This window comes from Ixodes scapularis, unplaced genomic scaffold (genome assembly GCF_016920785.2).
Source record: "Ixodes scapularis isolate PalLabHiFi unplaced genomic scaffold, ASM1692078v2 PGA_scaffold4__175_contigs__length_147842914, whole genome shotgun sequence".
Taxonomy (NCBI): Eukaryota; Metazoa; Arthropoda; class Arachnida; order Ixodida; family Ixodidae; genus Ixodes; species Ixodes scapularis.
In genome coordinates this window covers 115892922-115909325 of record NW_024609879.1, presented here as the reverse complement: position 1 = coordinate 115909325, position 16404 = coordinate 115892922, and the positions used below count along the sequence as shown (strand labels likewise).

Below are 16404 nucleotides of genomic sequence, written 5' to 3'. Positions count from 1 at the left end.
GAAAAGGCTTAGCACATGCAACTATGAGCCCACTTATGACGAGCGTCTTTGGTTACCGGCGCTCATTTGTGGCAATGTTGAGCACGCTAAAACGGCTCAGCCCTAGTGCACCAAATCGACAAAGATAATTATCTGATATACTGCTGGTCGGTTGCTTCAATAGTGGGGCCAGTGTATGCACCGCTTCACCTTGGTTGTTAGGATAGCAGTGCGACCTATCTGCCGGAAGAGCCAATCACACACTGTAGAAAAAGTTACACCTTTACAAGGGCATGTGGACGCATGCTTTAGTTCCGACAAGCCTTGAGACAGGGCGGAATGCAGGGAAAAGCAATCCCCACTTTGGTAGAAGTTGTGATTTAAGATGGTGCTGTCCAGGCACGTAGCCAGGATTTTGCTTTGGGGGGGGCCCACCCATGACAAAGTGCTGTATGAGGGGGAGGGGGGAGAGGAGGCCCCAGCAAAATGGAAGATTTCGGGGTGGGGGGGGGGGGGGGCGGGCCCCATGGGTCCCCCCCCCCGTGGCTACATGCCTGGTGCTGTCCTTTGCTACACTGCAAGCTTGTATAGAAAACTGCTCTTTACAAAGGTGAAGCTCCAGGACACCTAATACAGCAAAGATGCCTCCTGGCAGTGGTGGTATGGGAGAGATGCGGAGGAACTCACATGACAGCCGCGGCAGAGAGCACGGATCTTCGCTTCCGCTTGAACTTGGATCCCATGACTGGGGTGCCAAAGTGTTCCGGATTGGTGAGGGGAAGCTGGTCCAAAGTCTAAAGATAGAGAGAGGGATTGGGCAAAAAGTGAGCAACGTTGTGAGAAAATGGCTCCACAAAACACTGTACTACTTGCGGTCGTCTAAACTTCATTATTGTGAAAGTCTGCACTGCTTGGCCCGTGGAATCTTCATTGTTTCGGTACATTTCTTGAGGACATAGCTTCACTGCATGCAATTGGGAGAGCAAGTCGTCTGCTTCTTGCGCAGGGGTTGTGGTGACCTCAGAACGACGTTGAGTTCTGGTTGGCTTTGATTGGAAGGATAGTGAAGCCAGTCTATGCACCGCTTCACCTCAATGCTAAATGCCTTGATGCCAACCTCAATGCTAAATGCCTTAATGACTACCCACTATTTTTTTTTTTTTTTTTTTTCAGTTAGCCAATAAGAGTTTGGCATTCTGACATCATTGCAACCCCTGTGCAAGAAGCAGAAGAACTTGTGCTTCACATAGACTTTACTCTTTGCTTATGCCTTTCTTTGCTTTCACATTTAAACACTCAATTAAGGTGCAACAACACCAACAGCTGATGGTGGACACAAAACACAGATCTTATGCCAACACAACCACTTAAAAAGTTAACAAAAACAGAAGCTTTGTGATACCCCCAAGGCAAGGGAAAGCCATGGCACGAAAGGCTGGGTGACATCCATATATTATAATAACTAAAAAAAAGAAACAGTTAAAATGATTCCAACACTTCTACATCATACATTTTTTGTATACTAGTTCCAGAAAACGTTCTAAGCTCAAGATCAAGCCCATCACAATCACAAAATGTATCTTCCTGGATGATTACCAGCGAAACGGCATTCAATTAGAGCCACTCGAGCAACTGGAAACACATGCACCGTTCCCCTTTTTTTAAGTTTTCCCACATTCATGGCTGGTGTCCAGCACTTGAGCTGGAAGCAAGTATAAACCTTAACATTTCTAGTAATAGCTGTTACAACAGAAACCATAGCGCGACGTCAACTCCTCTAGGCCGACTCAAGGCTAATCCCCCGAGCGACCGCAAATGCACTCGCCTCGCTCTCTGCAAAGTGCCGTCCGCTCTTCAGACATAGCGACGTCCTTCTCAGCGTCGTCTCGTCACCGTCGTCGAACACTGCAGAGAAAGCAGACGTACAGCATGACGCTAGAATTTTCGTCTTCCACCAATGTGGAGCGCAAGTTGGTCTGCTTCTTTCGCAGGGGTTGTGGTGACACCAGAACGCCGAGCTCCGATTGGCTCCGACTCAAGGATAATGGGTAGAACTCAAAGCAAGCTTTCTTGAGGTCCACCCACTATCTTTCAATCAGAGCCAATCAAAGTTCGGCGTAATTCTGACGTTGCCACAACCCCTGCAAAAGAAGCAGACCAACTTGCGCTCCGCACAGACTAGACCAGTCGTCACGTCCGCGAGACGCTGGCGCCTATAGACGCTTTCAGCGAGTCAGTTACTCGAGCTGCCACCAGTCGGCGCGCCCTCCGCGCACTTTCTGGGCCGCCATAGCCGACCTTCAGTTTCTCGCAGTTGCTCCGCGTTGTGTGCTGCACCGGCCACCACCAGAGCTTTGTTTTCGCGTTCTTCACGTTCCGCGTTGAAATCGTGTGTTTTCTTGAGGTCTTTTCAATATTTAGGGCTTTCATTTAATCATTTGATATGTACATTTCAACATAGCTCTTGTATTTTCTTATTTATGAAATGAAATCGGATAGCGAATGGACTGACGATACAAGATTGTGGCCTAGGCTTCCGAGACCATGTAAGTTCATCAAATTCTTATGTTTTTGTCGCCAATAAAGGGCAGTCAACACCATTACGACCTATGCAAATTTTAACTGACGCAGTAATTATTAGGCTCTCGCAGTCGTGCTTCTCGCTGCATGTGCGCGCTCGTTTCCGTAAAGCCGAACCGTATGTAAGCGATTTAGCGTGCAACGAGTCGAGCGACGGCGACAACGACGGCGGTCATCGACGAGCAACAAAGATTTCTCACTGTCACCCGTCGCATTGCTCAGTTTTCGGATTTCTAGAGGACTTAGCGCTCACCGTCTTGGTCGCTCGCACCCGTCGCTTCCATGCGGTTTGCCTCGTTGCACGACTGACCGAGCGACAGCGAAGCAGGTCGCCGTCGCTTGTCTCGTTGCTCGCCAAATCGCTTGCATCCGCTTTATACTTAATTAATTTCGATGCACACAGCATTGAACCATTAGCGCCTCGATATTAAGTATAAAGCGCATGTAAGCGATTTGGCGAGCAACGAGACAAACGACGGCGACCCGCTTTGCTGTCGCTCGATCAGTCGCGCGACGAGGCAAACCGCATGGAAGAGACGGGAGCAAGTGACGAAGATGGTGAGCGCTAAGTTCTCTAGAAATCGGAAAACCGAGCGATGCGACGGGCGACAGTGAGAAATCTCCGTTTCTCGTCAATGACTTCCGTCGTTGTCGCCGTCGCTCGACTCGTCGCACGCTAAATCGCTTACATGCAGTTCGGCTTTGCAGAAACGAGCACGCACATGCAGCGAGAAGCACGAGTGCGATAGCCTAACTGGGTCAGTTGAGATTTGCATAGGTCGCAATGGTGTTGACTGCCCTTTATTAGCGACAAAAACGTAAAAATTTGATGAACTTACGTGGTCTCTGAAGCCTAGGCCACAATCTTGTATCGTCGAACCATTCGCTGTCCGATTCCATTCCATAAATAAGAAAATACAAGAGCTATGTTGAAATGTACATATCGAATGATTAAGTGAAAACCCAAAATACCGAAAAGACCTAAAGAAAGCACATGATTTCAACGCGGAACGTAAAGAACACGTAAACAAAGCTCCGTAGTGGCCGTTGCAGCACACAACACGGAGCAACGACGAGAAACTGAAGGTCGGCTAAGGCGGCAGGGTCACGTGACGTCAAGATGGCGGGGCCCACGAAATGTTGCCTGAAAGGGCCTATAATGCGTCTCCGACCGGTGCCTTGATAATGTCCTCGAATGTGGCCCCTCGATTTCGACCCGACGACGTCACAAAAGTGTCACGCCGTGGCAGACGCCCGTCCTGCTGCAGGTCGCCCTCCGACCTGACAGTCCCTTGAAGCTTCTGCCACCAGCAGCTGGGACGCCGCGACGACGAAGATTTTTGCGTTCGCTCTCACTTCTTGACGAAGCATCTACGACCGACCACCGGGATCACGACGTCAGACAGCACGACACGCCGGCTCCCTCGACACCGTTTGTTGCCATTTTGGGACCACTCTTGACGGGGTTGGGTTAAAGTACATCTAAAAAGTATCTGAAGTAAAGTACAAAGAAAATTAGAGGTTATGTAGTTCAAGTAAAAGTAGTAAGTGCACTGGGTGCAAGCTACTTCAAGTGAAGTATACTATTAAAAAATTCACTTTTGAAGTAGAGAAGTACTTTTTAAGACAGTCTTTCATGATGCCTTTAGTCCCCCTATACTGCGATTTTTTTAAATGGGAGATAGGGGGTGCATTGGTTATTTTCGGAATAATGGCGCATATTGGATTAAGTCGAGCGGCTTTAGAGTTGACAAAGCATGATTTTGTGACAAAATTTGGAGAATGTACTCTGAAGTCGGGAGTTGTACTTTTCTCAAAAAGTACCAGAAAAAACAAATACTGTAAAGTATAAGTAAATGCTCGAAGAACGTACTTCAAGTAAAGTACAAGTATTCTAAACCTCCTCAAAGTAGTACTGTAACTACAATGTACTTTAAATACTTCCTAACACTGACTTGTGATGGATGGGAGAAATGAGACGGTTAGGGGGAGACCCTGGTCTTGCTAGATTTTCTGTAATTTATATTTAATGGACCTTTTCCAGTTAGCTTCTGCACATGTGCACACCCTCTCCCCTGGCCTCGCTTCCTGCTGTCTCCATTTTCGCAGGGCACATTCCCACACGACCAACATTGTTAGCGCCTATCTTTCCGCATACACATATTTTGTCTTTTTTGATGATTCTTTTTCTGGGTATCAGTGGCATGGGGCATAAAGAGCGATGAAAACCAATACAACAGCACAATGTCAATATGTTTTGACAAGCGGAGTCCTGTTGGGTTCGCAGACAAACCGCCACACGGCGGTTTGTCCACGAACCCTCATCGAGAAAAGTCCATTCTCACAACTCGTATAAATTTTTCTGCAAAGCGCAAATGTAAGCTTATTCTTTTTTATTATAGAGTTCAAGAAAATCTCATCTTTATCACATATGTTTCTTCCCAACTTTCCTACGATGTCCCCCTCAATACTATGGCACAAAGTATGTTTGCGCATTCTACAAGACAGTAAAAACAACAAAATCATTCTTATAACTTTAGCTTTACTCTACACAAGATTCTGACAAGGTGAATCGCAAACTATCAGAAACTAATCGCTAAAGCCCCAGCCAATTAAAAATTTTCCGGTCGACATTTGCAGAAATATTAGTTTCTTTGCACTTTCTGATATATGACGAATCCCAACCCTAAAAAAAATATTCAAATTCTAGTACTAGATCCAAAGATACAGTGGGTGCTGTGACAAAAAGAAATTAACTCTGAGAAAATAGAAAAAGCTTTTCAAAGCACACTTGTAAACAGCCCGAGTATGAAACTAAATCGACGTTACCATATAACTGTGCACTTCCTCAGTGTAGTATAATTATAAAATACATTGTGTGTTACTTGTAGATTTAACAAAAGCTCGACTTTTTTCTTTTTTAAACGGTTAGCTTTTTTAGGATCTTCAGGCCACTTGTAGGTATGTTTCCGGACGTTTATTTTCACCGCTAACTTTATCAAGGAAAATAACATCACATGACTCAATGTCACGCCACCTACACAAATTCAGTTTCCCCGCAAGATTTCACGGAAAATCAATGTCATGTGACCTCAGCACCCAATTCAGTTTCCCTGCAATATTTAGCGAGAAAATGATATCACGTGACCTATATACAAGTTCAGCTTCCCTGCTCAATTTAGCGGAAAAATTGACGTCCCACGATGCCACATGATTTGCCGTGGCCCAATCCAAACTAACCCCCCCCCCCCCTTCCCAATCCACACTAGCCGCCCATTCCCAAATTCGTAAGATCTGAGAAAATATGCACAGTACATTTATACGTAAAACTGATGACCGGACAAGCACCCAACCCCCATTTTTTCGCAATTACCCCCAAATTTAAAGTGGGCGCTTGCCCGGTATTTAACGGTAAGCACAAATTCTGTTTCCTCGCTAGATTCAGTGGAAAAATTAACATTACACGATTTCAACACCGGTTCAGTTTCCTCACTAAAATTTAGCAGGAAAAATTATGTCACGTGGTTAAACGTCATGTGACGTAAACACCAATTCAGTTTCCTTGCTGAATTTTGCGGTGAAAATGACATCACACGACTCGACGTCGTGCGAACCAACACGCAAATTCAGTTCACCCGCTGGGAAAATTGATGCGCGACCTGCCGCAGCGCCTTCATTTAAATCTGTAGCCAATCGCTTAATTAGACAGCAACATAGTCGATTCTGCCAAAATGTTTTTCTTTTAAGACTTTTAGCACACAAGTCGAAGATGCATTCTAGGCACAGCAGCGAGACGAACGACAAAACCTTACCGACTGTGTACTGGCTGTAGTCCAGGAGCTTCCCGACGACCGCGTCGAAAAACTGGTTCTTGTCCGGATGCTTTGCCTCCACGTGGGCCCCGACCTTCGCATTCGCCGAGAGAGAGCAACGTCGGACGGAGAAAAGGGAGTCAGGACACGGAGTTCTGCGGCGAGACATCTCGGGCCGGCCAAGCGGAAGCTTTGAAAGGCGATCGCCGCTCTGCAGCGCAAGAACTTACTTCGGCACGTCTGCTTTCCGCTGAAGACAGTCGCAAAAGACGACACAATCTGAGCGGACGCCGCGAAAGCGAATTTTTCGACTCATCGTCGAGAACCACGGCGAAATACGTGATCCGTGAACTCGAAGGACGCGTTCGACCCACTAGAAAGAGGTCGTGACCTCCTGCAATGCGTCGGTAAACTTTCGGCAAAATCTGCGAAACTGCTTGTCCTAAGTCGAGATGCACTTCGTAAACTCCCAAAAAAGAGTCCACCGCAATTTTGTGCCTGATCTTTTTTTTTTTTTTTTTTTTTTTTTTTCCCTTTTGGAAAGAGCAGATTTAAGGAAGTATTTGAGCACTCAGTTACACAGTGTTTGATGTATACCGACCAATAGAAATCTCAACTCTGTTTAAAGATAACCATTTTTTTTTTTCACAACATACATTTTAATTTAGGATGGGCTACCACTCTGGATGCCGCTGTATATTTGAGATGTTCTCGGATCACTGTTTTGGCAGGACTGGGGTCAAAAAGAGAATCTTGTGCCAACACCACTGCACAAAAAAAGAGACCTACAGCTATCGCGTCCGTTATCGAAGCTTAGAGTTAAGCGTTTTGTCATTGAAAAAGGAAAAAGGGACATCTACGCAAAGAGGTAAGGAGACGCGCTTACCCGCAGGGTCCCACCCTTGATGTGGTCGTCGGGTATGACGTGGGTGCCATGATTATTCTTGAAGGTCACCTACAGAAGGGTTGAGAGAGGTGAACCGCACACACCACCACAGCTGTAAACAACTTACCTATCTAGACTAACATTTGAAACACATCTAATCGTCAACAGAATAAGCTGCACGGATGAAAGACATTCTTATCTGACGGAATCGCATCTGAGAAAGTGGTGGCAGAAAAGTAGATGCGCCTAAAATGGCATGTCAAGGGCAAGGGTTTGCGTTTTGAGCAGCAATATTCTTAAATGCTCTAATTAGCTGTGGGAGAAATGAAATAATGTTCGACAAAGATATATGTTTTAATAGAGACAGCAAAACACACTAGAATAACAAACAGAAAGAATGGTTATCTCATACACCCTAAATAATGCTAGTTCCAATGGTTGCTAAATGGGCCCCATCTGGCTTGAAAACAAAACTCAATGTCCCCAAAAACTTAGAACTTGGTTTGAAGTACAGTCAAACCTTACCTCACGAACCCACGGATCACTGACCTATCAATGTCTCAACAGATTCCCAGGAAAAAAAGCTCCCTGCATGCCAACTGTTTCAAATATTAAAGCTATAAATTATCTTTGAGGCAAGCCTTAATAATGTCGCACAGATCTTCAAACCTGAAAATCAAATACCATTCTCTACTCTTCGCCCACCAATTACCTCATTGCCACGGTTTGACCCCAACCTAGATTGCAACAGAACACCAGCATCTTTCCTGGCATTATAGAACACTACCAGAGCAGTGATCTGTTGATTCACAGCACGCTATGTCTGTTAATGTACAAGTGGCTTATAGCCACCACTATTTTGTTCTGCAGGGCTTCTTCAGTATTTCCGGAAAGACACAGTTTTATAAAGCAACTCTGCATTCAAATATCCAGCGATTCTACCTTGCTCGATTGCGGATAGTTTGAAGCAGGAACAGGTCGTTGACAATTGACATAGTGGTCTCACACAATAATATGAGGTTAAAGGGGGAGAGGTGCAATGTTCCTGGACAAGGTGGTGTGCAAGCTACTGCGCCACACAAAGGATATAGCCACTACAATCCATTCATACATCCACGTTGTTAATGCCGTTACAATTATTCTCCATTTCACGAGAACTTGGCGAATGGTGGAGGCTGCGGCACCCACAACCCAATAAGGGCGTCGGAGCAAATCACGTGATAACACTCTATGGCCTCGTTACCACCAGAACAACAGCACCATCCACAACAAAAAGTACCGTATTTACTCGCATATTGGTCGATACGTCGTATAGGTCGACCCCCTAACTTCGGGACCCCCCCAAAAAAAAAAAAAGTTGAAAAATATAATACCGGGATTCGCGTATTGGTCGACCCCCCAGTTTTGATGAGGCGATTTTTGAAAAACAGGTCGACCTATACGCGAGTAAATACGGTAGTTCTAGGTTGTTTTTTTCTTCTTATAACAGCAATTAAATTCGTGCAATTTTATCTATATCGAGAATATATTAAAAAAATATTAAAGAATAAATATTGACGAATTTACGAGTTTTAAATATATTTAGAACAAAAAAGTGACAAGACATCATATCCACTCCCAATTTGTTTCTTGTAGCACCATGGCTGTTGGCGATCACAGCCGTCTAATCGACCGCTTCCACCCAAGACATCGCCCTGGCATTAGTGCCAGCCACAGATTCGTGGGTAAATTGAGCAAATGGTTGTCTAATGATCTGTTTCCGAAGAGCTCGCTACTCTAGCGGATGGCAATGTTGCGTCGGTGGACGTTCATCCGAACTTGGCTGGTTTCGCAGCATATGACTCTTGGTCAGCAGACCACAATTGGTTTCCTGGTGCAGTGACACATACGCTTCAGTGACCTGGTGTCACATGCCTCACTCTGACGCTCTTATTGGGTAGCGCAGGCCGTAGCCCCACAGTTCGCCAAGTTATCGTTAGACGGTACATAGGCGCAGATTTCTTAAAGGACCCATAGTGGGCGGGAGGTTGAGAATTCAGTAGATGCTCTGCCTCCAGCACAAGCTTTCCACATTCGATAGCAGATCGCCACACACACAGCCAAAGCCCATCGATATGCAACGAGTGCGTGCTGGAGGCAGAACTTCTACTGAAAATTTAGCCCCCCACCGATTGTAGCTCTCGTCATTATTGTGGACCCCGAGAGACACACGGGTGAACGTGGCAACCAACTCACCCTGCACTTGACCATGCGGTTGACCTTCTTTATCTTGGCCTCGCAAAAGGCACCCCGGTACTTGGCACTGACATCCGTGCCCACTGTCAGGTACAGCGGCTCGTCAGAAGCCTGCACACAAACAAAGAAGCGTGAACGCAAGAAGGCTGGGAACACCCAAGGAAAGCATTCGGCGAATGGAAGACATCCAGAAATCAGTGGAAGTTGTTAGACGCCGTTTCGGACGTAACTCGGCACAGGGTGAATGCCACAGCCCTCGTTAGTTAATCGGAGCAGCAGCACTAGGCGTGCGGCTCACTTTGACTGGCTTGCTAGTGCCATAGCCATAGCCGTCTGCCGAGTTAAGCTGAAACGTAGTATGGCAATCTCGCAGAGTGAGCGTTCTCGCAAGGGGACATTCAGACTCGTGAAGCGAACTACAGAAATGTAATGAAACGAAAAATGGATTGACAGGTAATCTTCAGAAAGAAAAAAGAAACAAGAACACAACGTAGAGGGACATTTCATGAGAATTCCGCGCCTAAATAAGCAAAGGAAATGCACAAGCCACAACCAAGGCAGACGTAGACGATCTACATTTACATCTGCCACCTGTCACGAGCTTGCTATGTTTTTGGTGCCATACACATGCAGACAATGCTGCAGCATCTCTACAACGATAACCTCCTGAATTGCCATCAGAAATGCTAAACTAAGAGCAGTAGAGTGCTGCATGCTCAGAATCGGAATAGGGTGCCAAAGTTGCTGAATTTCTGGCGCGTTTGCAAGCACGAAATAATAAGGGAGCACTGCAACGTTGCCACGTAGACTGGTGTCAAAGACAGGTGTGCGACTATGTAGCAGTTTAAGAAAAGCAGGACAGGCCTTTCCCACAGGTTTTTTACTTGCCATGATTGGTTGTTTCCTCCTCTCCAGGATTCACCCTACTAAAGTGGAAAGAGTGGAAGGCTTCGTGGGAGCAGGTTGTCCTACTTTTCGGAACCTCCGACAGACTTTAGACAATTGCAAGCATGGTGCCGGACTGGTGCCCCATCCGTGCAAGCACGCGCAGCTTACGCGGGAACATAGCTCTGGCAAGCCTGCACATGTACGGGTAAAATGGCAGCGGCCAGACGCCTTGCTTGCAGTCGTCTATAGACACATTTGGTGCACAGTTTCGTGCATCAAACTGTTTTGAGCTACAACACACAGCATCGGTTACGAGAGCACCCGAACGTAGACGATCTACATGAATGAATCGAGTGGTCTCAAAAAGTTCTCAGATGTCAGGGTATTCACAACATGCAAGATAGACAAGCTAGCTTAAAAATCTCAGTCAGTCTGATCACTTGCACGACAATCTTGGCACTTCGAAAAAAATCAAACGCGGACGAGCCCCATTTTTTTCTCTCTCCCTCTCTCCCAGAATGAGGACAACGTCCGACGCACGTACCGACTTCCGCAGGTACTTCATGGCACGGCAGCACGAATCATGGCAGACAATACACAACATATATGCCCGCACGATTGCGTCCAACACTGCCGACAACCGTTCGCGGGTGCTGAACCTTCTAGATCGGCGCAAAGAGACAAGCACGAGCGCAGTTGTCCGCAGGGTTGGAAGGCTGTCGACACGCAACCGAGCCGAAGTAGAGGCTGGCGCAGTTCACCCTGCTGGTCCGTAATCGTCAACGTTTGCCCGTCGTCTCGGACACAAAGCTCGAACATACGGCCCGATAACAGCTGACTGCGGGCGCCAAACACAACAGGAGCAACAACTGTGCGCCGGGAGTAAGCACAAAAAATTAAAAAGTAACCGTTTTATCCCTGTCGTTGAACCAGTTGGAGCTCCTTTTTTTCTTTTTTTATCTTTCCTCTTCCCGGCGTCACGGCAACGGTGGATGCGAAGGGAAACTTGAGCGCGAGTTGTTGTAGATGAGCCACCGCCACCGCCAAGCAAGCACTCGCCCGGCTTTCGTGAAACGCATCAACTCGTTCGTAAACGACGAAAGCTTTTTATATGCAACTTGCTTTTCTTTGCCCCTTCCCAAAGTGATCGCGAAACCGAACAGTCAATAAATAAAAGACTTGTTTATATTTCGCTTGAGGTCGTCTTTGCTTGACCTAGAAAACTCGGGACGGTATGTGTTTCTTTTGATTTTGATTGTTGTTTTTTGTGCGCACCGCTTGCTTGCTGCTTGAGAGAAGCGACATGGCGCCGGCCGACGACATGTTTGATGCCACGGACGAGAGCGCAAGCGTTTTTGTCCGAGCCGTGGCATCGGCCAGATCGAGACGGCAACGTGCGTGAAACACGCTCGAGAGTAGGGGCGTTAACGCTGAGGATCGGTGGCAAGTATGAGGCCCGGATTAGGCTTACATCGCGTGCAGGGGCGAAATATGCAAGAGCAGCATCGCCGAGGCGTCATGCCCGCTGGCTCCGGCAGTGGATCAAAAGCACGCGAGAACGATGGGTCCCCATGTTACGTACCATCGCGGACTCGTTGTGGTTCCCGTGCCGACGACTCCGGGGTCCCGACGGGCGGGTTACCGACGCAAAAGCGGCTTCGAACTAGGAATTATACCGAAATATTCCCGCTTTTCGGCGCTCAGCTGCTCCAAGCATCGGATCCCTCGCATCAACAACATGTCACCATGGCCTTACACGGGATTGGGCCGATTGGGCCCGGTCTGTCACGTGACGAGGCACCGGCACTCATTTGGGAACTTGAACAAAGCTTGAACTTGTAATTAGTTTCACTTTGTGTTCAATAGCAATTGAACTTAGATTCCTATTCCAATTAAAAACGATTACTTCAAACTCTTGCATGTTACATTTTATCAAAAAGATGTCGCCGGTGCAGCATTTGCGTCGCGACCAATCACAAGGCTGAAAACAAGTAAGCCCCTTTGTTTACTATGCTTTTCTAACACTCGGGCTAAGAGTTATAACTCTTACTAAACGAAAAATAAACTTCAACACTATTGAAGCTACAGAAGTAACCAACCTCGTTGTTTCGATCAAACGCAAAAACAAATGGCTTGACTCCCTTTTGCCCTTTTCGTCTTTTGGGGTCATTTTGGGGTACGTTGACGTGCCATGAACGCTATTTTTCTACAAAAACTAGATGGCGCGAGTCACCATTTAATTAATTAGGGTCATTAGGGTCTGGTAACGAGCGTTTCGCCGCAGTAAGGTTGCAACGCCTATTGGCTGAGAGAAAAAGCAAAAACAAGCAAAACAGCACAAACAGGAAGTGACGAAAATTTTTGTTTTGTTTGTTTTTGCTTCTTTCAATTTTACGTTTTGTTTTTACTTTTCGTTCCTCCAAGTGTTTGTTGGGCGCTTTTCGGAGCTGTCGCGTCGGTTCCATATCAGTGGTTCCAGCGGTCTTTCTTGTATTATACATTGTCGTGTTATGTGCCGCGGTATTGCTGAGTGGAGTTGGTCGTGACATTCAATGCTTGGGAACGAGCGTCGGCAGTGAAGTCCACAGCGCATTCAGCGCATTCATGCAAGCCAGCAACAGGCCCCGTATCACCACATGGAGGCCCGTGGGACGCTTGTTCGGAAAGTAAAAGGTGAGTGGAATTTACCTACTGGTGGCGTTCGATCGTCGATTCGACACCGCTGTGGTGGAATTTGATAGCGCTTGGCTACCTCACGCAGCGTCGGGGACAAAGAAGATAATCAACGGGAGTGGCATGTGGTTCCCAAGTGCCGCCTGCGCCGCATTTGCATGTTGGGAATGTCAGCTTTTGACGAGCTCGTGCAGTCACAAAAGCGTTCTGTCGAAAGACGGGATTTACAAACAGATCAGGCTTCGCGAATGGCCCTCACGGCGCGTTGAATTTGTGGCGGGTAAATATGTTGCTGTTCGTCCTGGTAGGCCTGCGATGGTGTTTTCTGCACAAATACTGTATTCTGCCTCGTGGTACATTCACACCTGCAGCAGAACTGCTAAGCGATTCTGCTACGGTTTAATGGCGAAGAGTTGTGCTCTTCCATAGTGTGCATGTTAAAGTGACAACAAATAAGTGCCTCTCTGTTCTACTTCTCCTTTGGTATTCAACTGGTTGTATTTTCTACTACATTTTGTTCAGAAAGCCACTGCGAGACAGGTATTATTGATGTATACTATCCAAAATAATGCTTGAGCATGAGACGAGGTAACAGAAATACTTCTATATGTACCTGCTTTTTGTGTTTTTGCAAGACAAGGTAACAGAAATACTTCTTTATGTGCCTGCTTTTTATGTTTTTGCAATTCACCGGCTAGACCACTCTTCTCATGGTTATTGTTTTGTTGGGTGCAAAATTTTCCACCCCAGGTGTCCGATGCTTGCGGCTGATGACTTCTACCTACGTGCAGCAAACAGCGGGCCTGCACCTTCGCCGAGACAGCAGTAAAACAGTTCTGGGTAACTGCAGCGACTGGGTCACCGATGCCGTTCCACTTTCTGCACTGCACTTTGCGTGGGTCAAAGGGCCAGCGCATGCCTTTTATGCGTTGTCGCCAGCCATAGTGAGTATGGCTTGGAGTTACGTCATGCGAGTGAAATGCTTGTCACCCGAGTGACGTCAGTGGGTGGGGGTAGAGTTCCTGTATAGGCTCCCTGCGGGAGCCAGAGTTGCACATTTGTTTTCCCCGTGTCGCCACGCCGCTATTCGCCGAGATCCATCACGTGAGGAGCAAAGCATCCGGTGGCGTGCAAGAAAGCCACCTTTACGGTCGCTCCGCCGACGTTTCTCTTGCCCCGGCGTATGTTTCCCTGCTTTCGGCCTCCTTTTCCTCCTCTCCTGTTTTCCATGCGCGGCGCTGCTATTCGCCAAATTTAGTCACGTGAGGAGCAAAGGATCCAGCTCGTGCGGGAAAGCCGGCGTTACGGCCACGCGCCGAGGCTGAATGCGCAACTCTGCTACCGTAGGTAGCTATACAGGAACTCTAGGTGGGGGGGGGGGGGGGGGTGGCGCCGCCGCCGCCGCCGTTGGTGGGGCTATGACCGGTGGTTTGCGATCGCAGACCACCAAGCACCATTGCACTGTTCCTGGGTGAACTAGCCGCTCTTGAGGAAGAACAGGGTGCTTTGGGAAGAGCTATGCTGTCCGCTTTTTCACTAGCTCCAGCTGTCGCCACAGGCATTTTGTCGAAAGGAGCAACATCTATGAATGAGTAGACAACGCTGAATGGTGGCAAGGGGCCTCGCCTCTGACCAAGGGGGTCAAGATAGTCCCGTTTCAACAGAGGACCTCTTGGGGTATTGTACAACACAGGAAATAAAGGGCCCGAAAGTTTTCTACCCCGACGAGGTGTGGGTTATGGCAGAACCAATTTTCTCAAAGGTGCGAGTAGACACAAATGCGGCTTTGTTCCGTGGACACCTTCATGTGTGGTGGCACGAGGCAGTCATTGCTTAACCTTGCTTAAAGATCAACGACTGGACTGGTCAAGGGTGGCGTGCCTGAGAGTGGGACAGTAGACGGCTGTTATATACCAACTTTAGACTTCATTCACCCCTTAACTGACAGGGCACTGGAGGCTACATGCTCGGTGAACCAGCCGATTGTCAGTCTTGCATCACTTATCATGCCCCTTTCTCATACAGATGGGCAGGTCGGACATGAGGCAATAAAAGCTTGGCCCACCAACCACATGGCTCCTACCGCCCTGTCAACGTAGGGGTGAACGGAGCGTAGGGGCGGCAGAGTTGGTGGCGTCTGCTGAGTGCTCCTGGCATAGCAGCTCGGCAGTGGCGATTTACTAAAGCACAAAATGCAATACCGCACTTTACTCTGAATGCTGAGAGCCATCGGAGCCAATCCAGTGCCGAAGGTGTGTCACGTGGCCTGTCCGTTGGGTGCAACGGCACGTGGAGCACAGTGTCATCTGGCAGCGACAAAGAGTTGGATTGGCTGCGGTGGCTCGTATCGTCGGCTGCGGTAAAACACAAGGTGAAACGGAGTAGAATGTGATGGCGTGTCGCATCACAGAAGGTGAGCAGAGTAAACAGATAAAAGTGATTTTTAGAGCGCATCACCGGTGCCCCAGGGCGGGCGAGAAGGAATCTCTTCGCCCATCGATATATTGACCGGGGGGAGGGGCCTCTGGGGACTGGGCGGTGCCGAGAACAGGCAAGTGTGTGCGACCGGATCTCGGGTAATCGTGGGAGACGAGGCCTGGGGGCCCTCCTAGTGTTTAGCTTTGGCTTTACGTGCGAATATCAATGTAATGTCGCATGTCTTTGCAGTTTAGATTGAGTGTTTTTGAGCGTTGTGTTTTAGGAACAAATAAAAGGGAGCGGAATACCCGCTCCCGTGAAAGAACCAGGCTGGACTCTGGTTGTTTGACGGACCACATGGGATCTGGCGTATCGGCGGTAGTATGCGATTTCCTACGATGTGTCCTTTAAGTTTCATATATTTTGGTCTTGCATTTTAACCACTATTGTATAACTTGCTCACACCATTGTTTAACATGTTTGTTTCCTATGGTTGCATTTACAATTGCACTGTGTAAGGCCCCTGGCTCCGAGGGTAAAATAAAGGAATAGAAACAAGCCTATTCTGTAAGCTGCCAAATTCAATTACGATCTCCTCTTTCTGGATATGTACTGTATGCCGAGGGCAAGTTCGTCTGCTTTTTGCGCAGGGGGTTGCGGTGACGTCAGAACGCCGAGCCCTGATTGGCTGATCGCGACCCCCTATCTGAGCGTCGTCTGCTCGCAACGTCGTCTGTGGCTGTCTTACCTTTCCTGCGACTTTCGGAAGTGCAGAGGCCAGATTCACATAACGATCTTACGCCAAAAATGTGCGTAAGACAAAACTTAAGAACAAATTCGTGTTCACGAAACGAAATTTTCGTAAGTTTTGCGCAGGTTACGACGGAATCCTATGGCAGCTCCGAAGCTGTCTTACGCACTTCTTACGATCAA

General features: G+C 47.6%; 1 protein-coding gene across 8 annotated transcripts in view; it reads right to left on the bottom strand.

Moving 5' to 3' along the window:
* Positions 1-12333, bottom strand: part of LOC115327648 (AT-rich interactive domain-containing protein 4A) — a 60550-nt gene extending 48217 nt beyond the window's left edge. For 2 of the 8 annotated variants that reach the window (XM_042293374.1, XM_042293376.1), the window contains exons 1-6: positions 11963-12333; positions 9493-9603; positions 7258-7326; positions 6372-6465; positions 1805-1884; positions 667-773 (exon numbers count right to left, since the gene is read on the bottom strand). In XM_042293374.1, the coding sequence (XP_042149308.1) occupies positions 667-773; positions 1805-1884; positions 6372-6465; positions 7258-7326; positions 9493-9603; positions 11963-11965 (464 nt within the window). In that variant the 5' untranslated portion in view covers positions 11966-12333. Of the gene's footprint in view, positions 1-666; positions 774-1804; positions 1885-6371; positions 6466-7257; positions 7327-9492; positions 9604-10924; positions 11220-11962 lie in introns of those variants that run through there. The other 6 variants (XM_042293373.1, XM_042293377.1, XM_042293375.1 and 3 more) reach the window with 5 other exon arrangements.
* Between the last annotated feature and the right edge of the window lie 4071 nt (positions 12334-16404).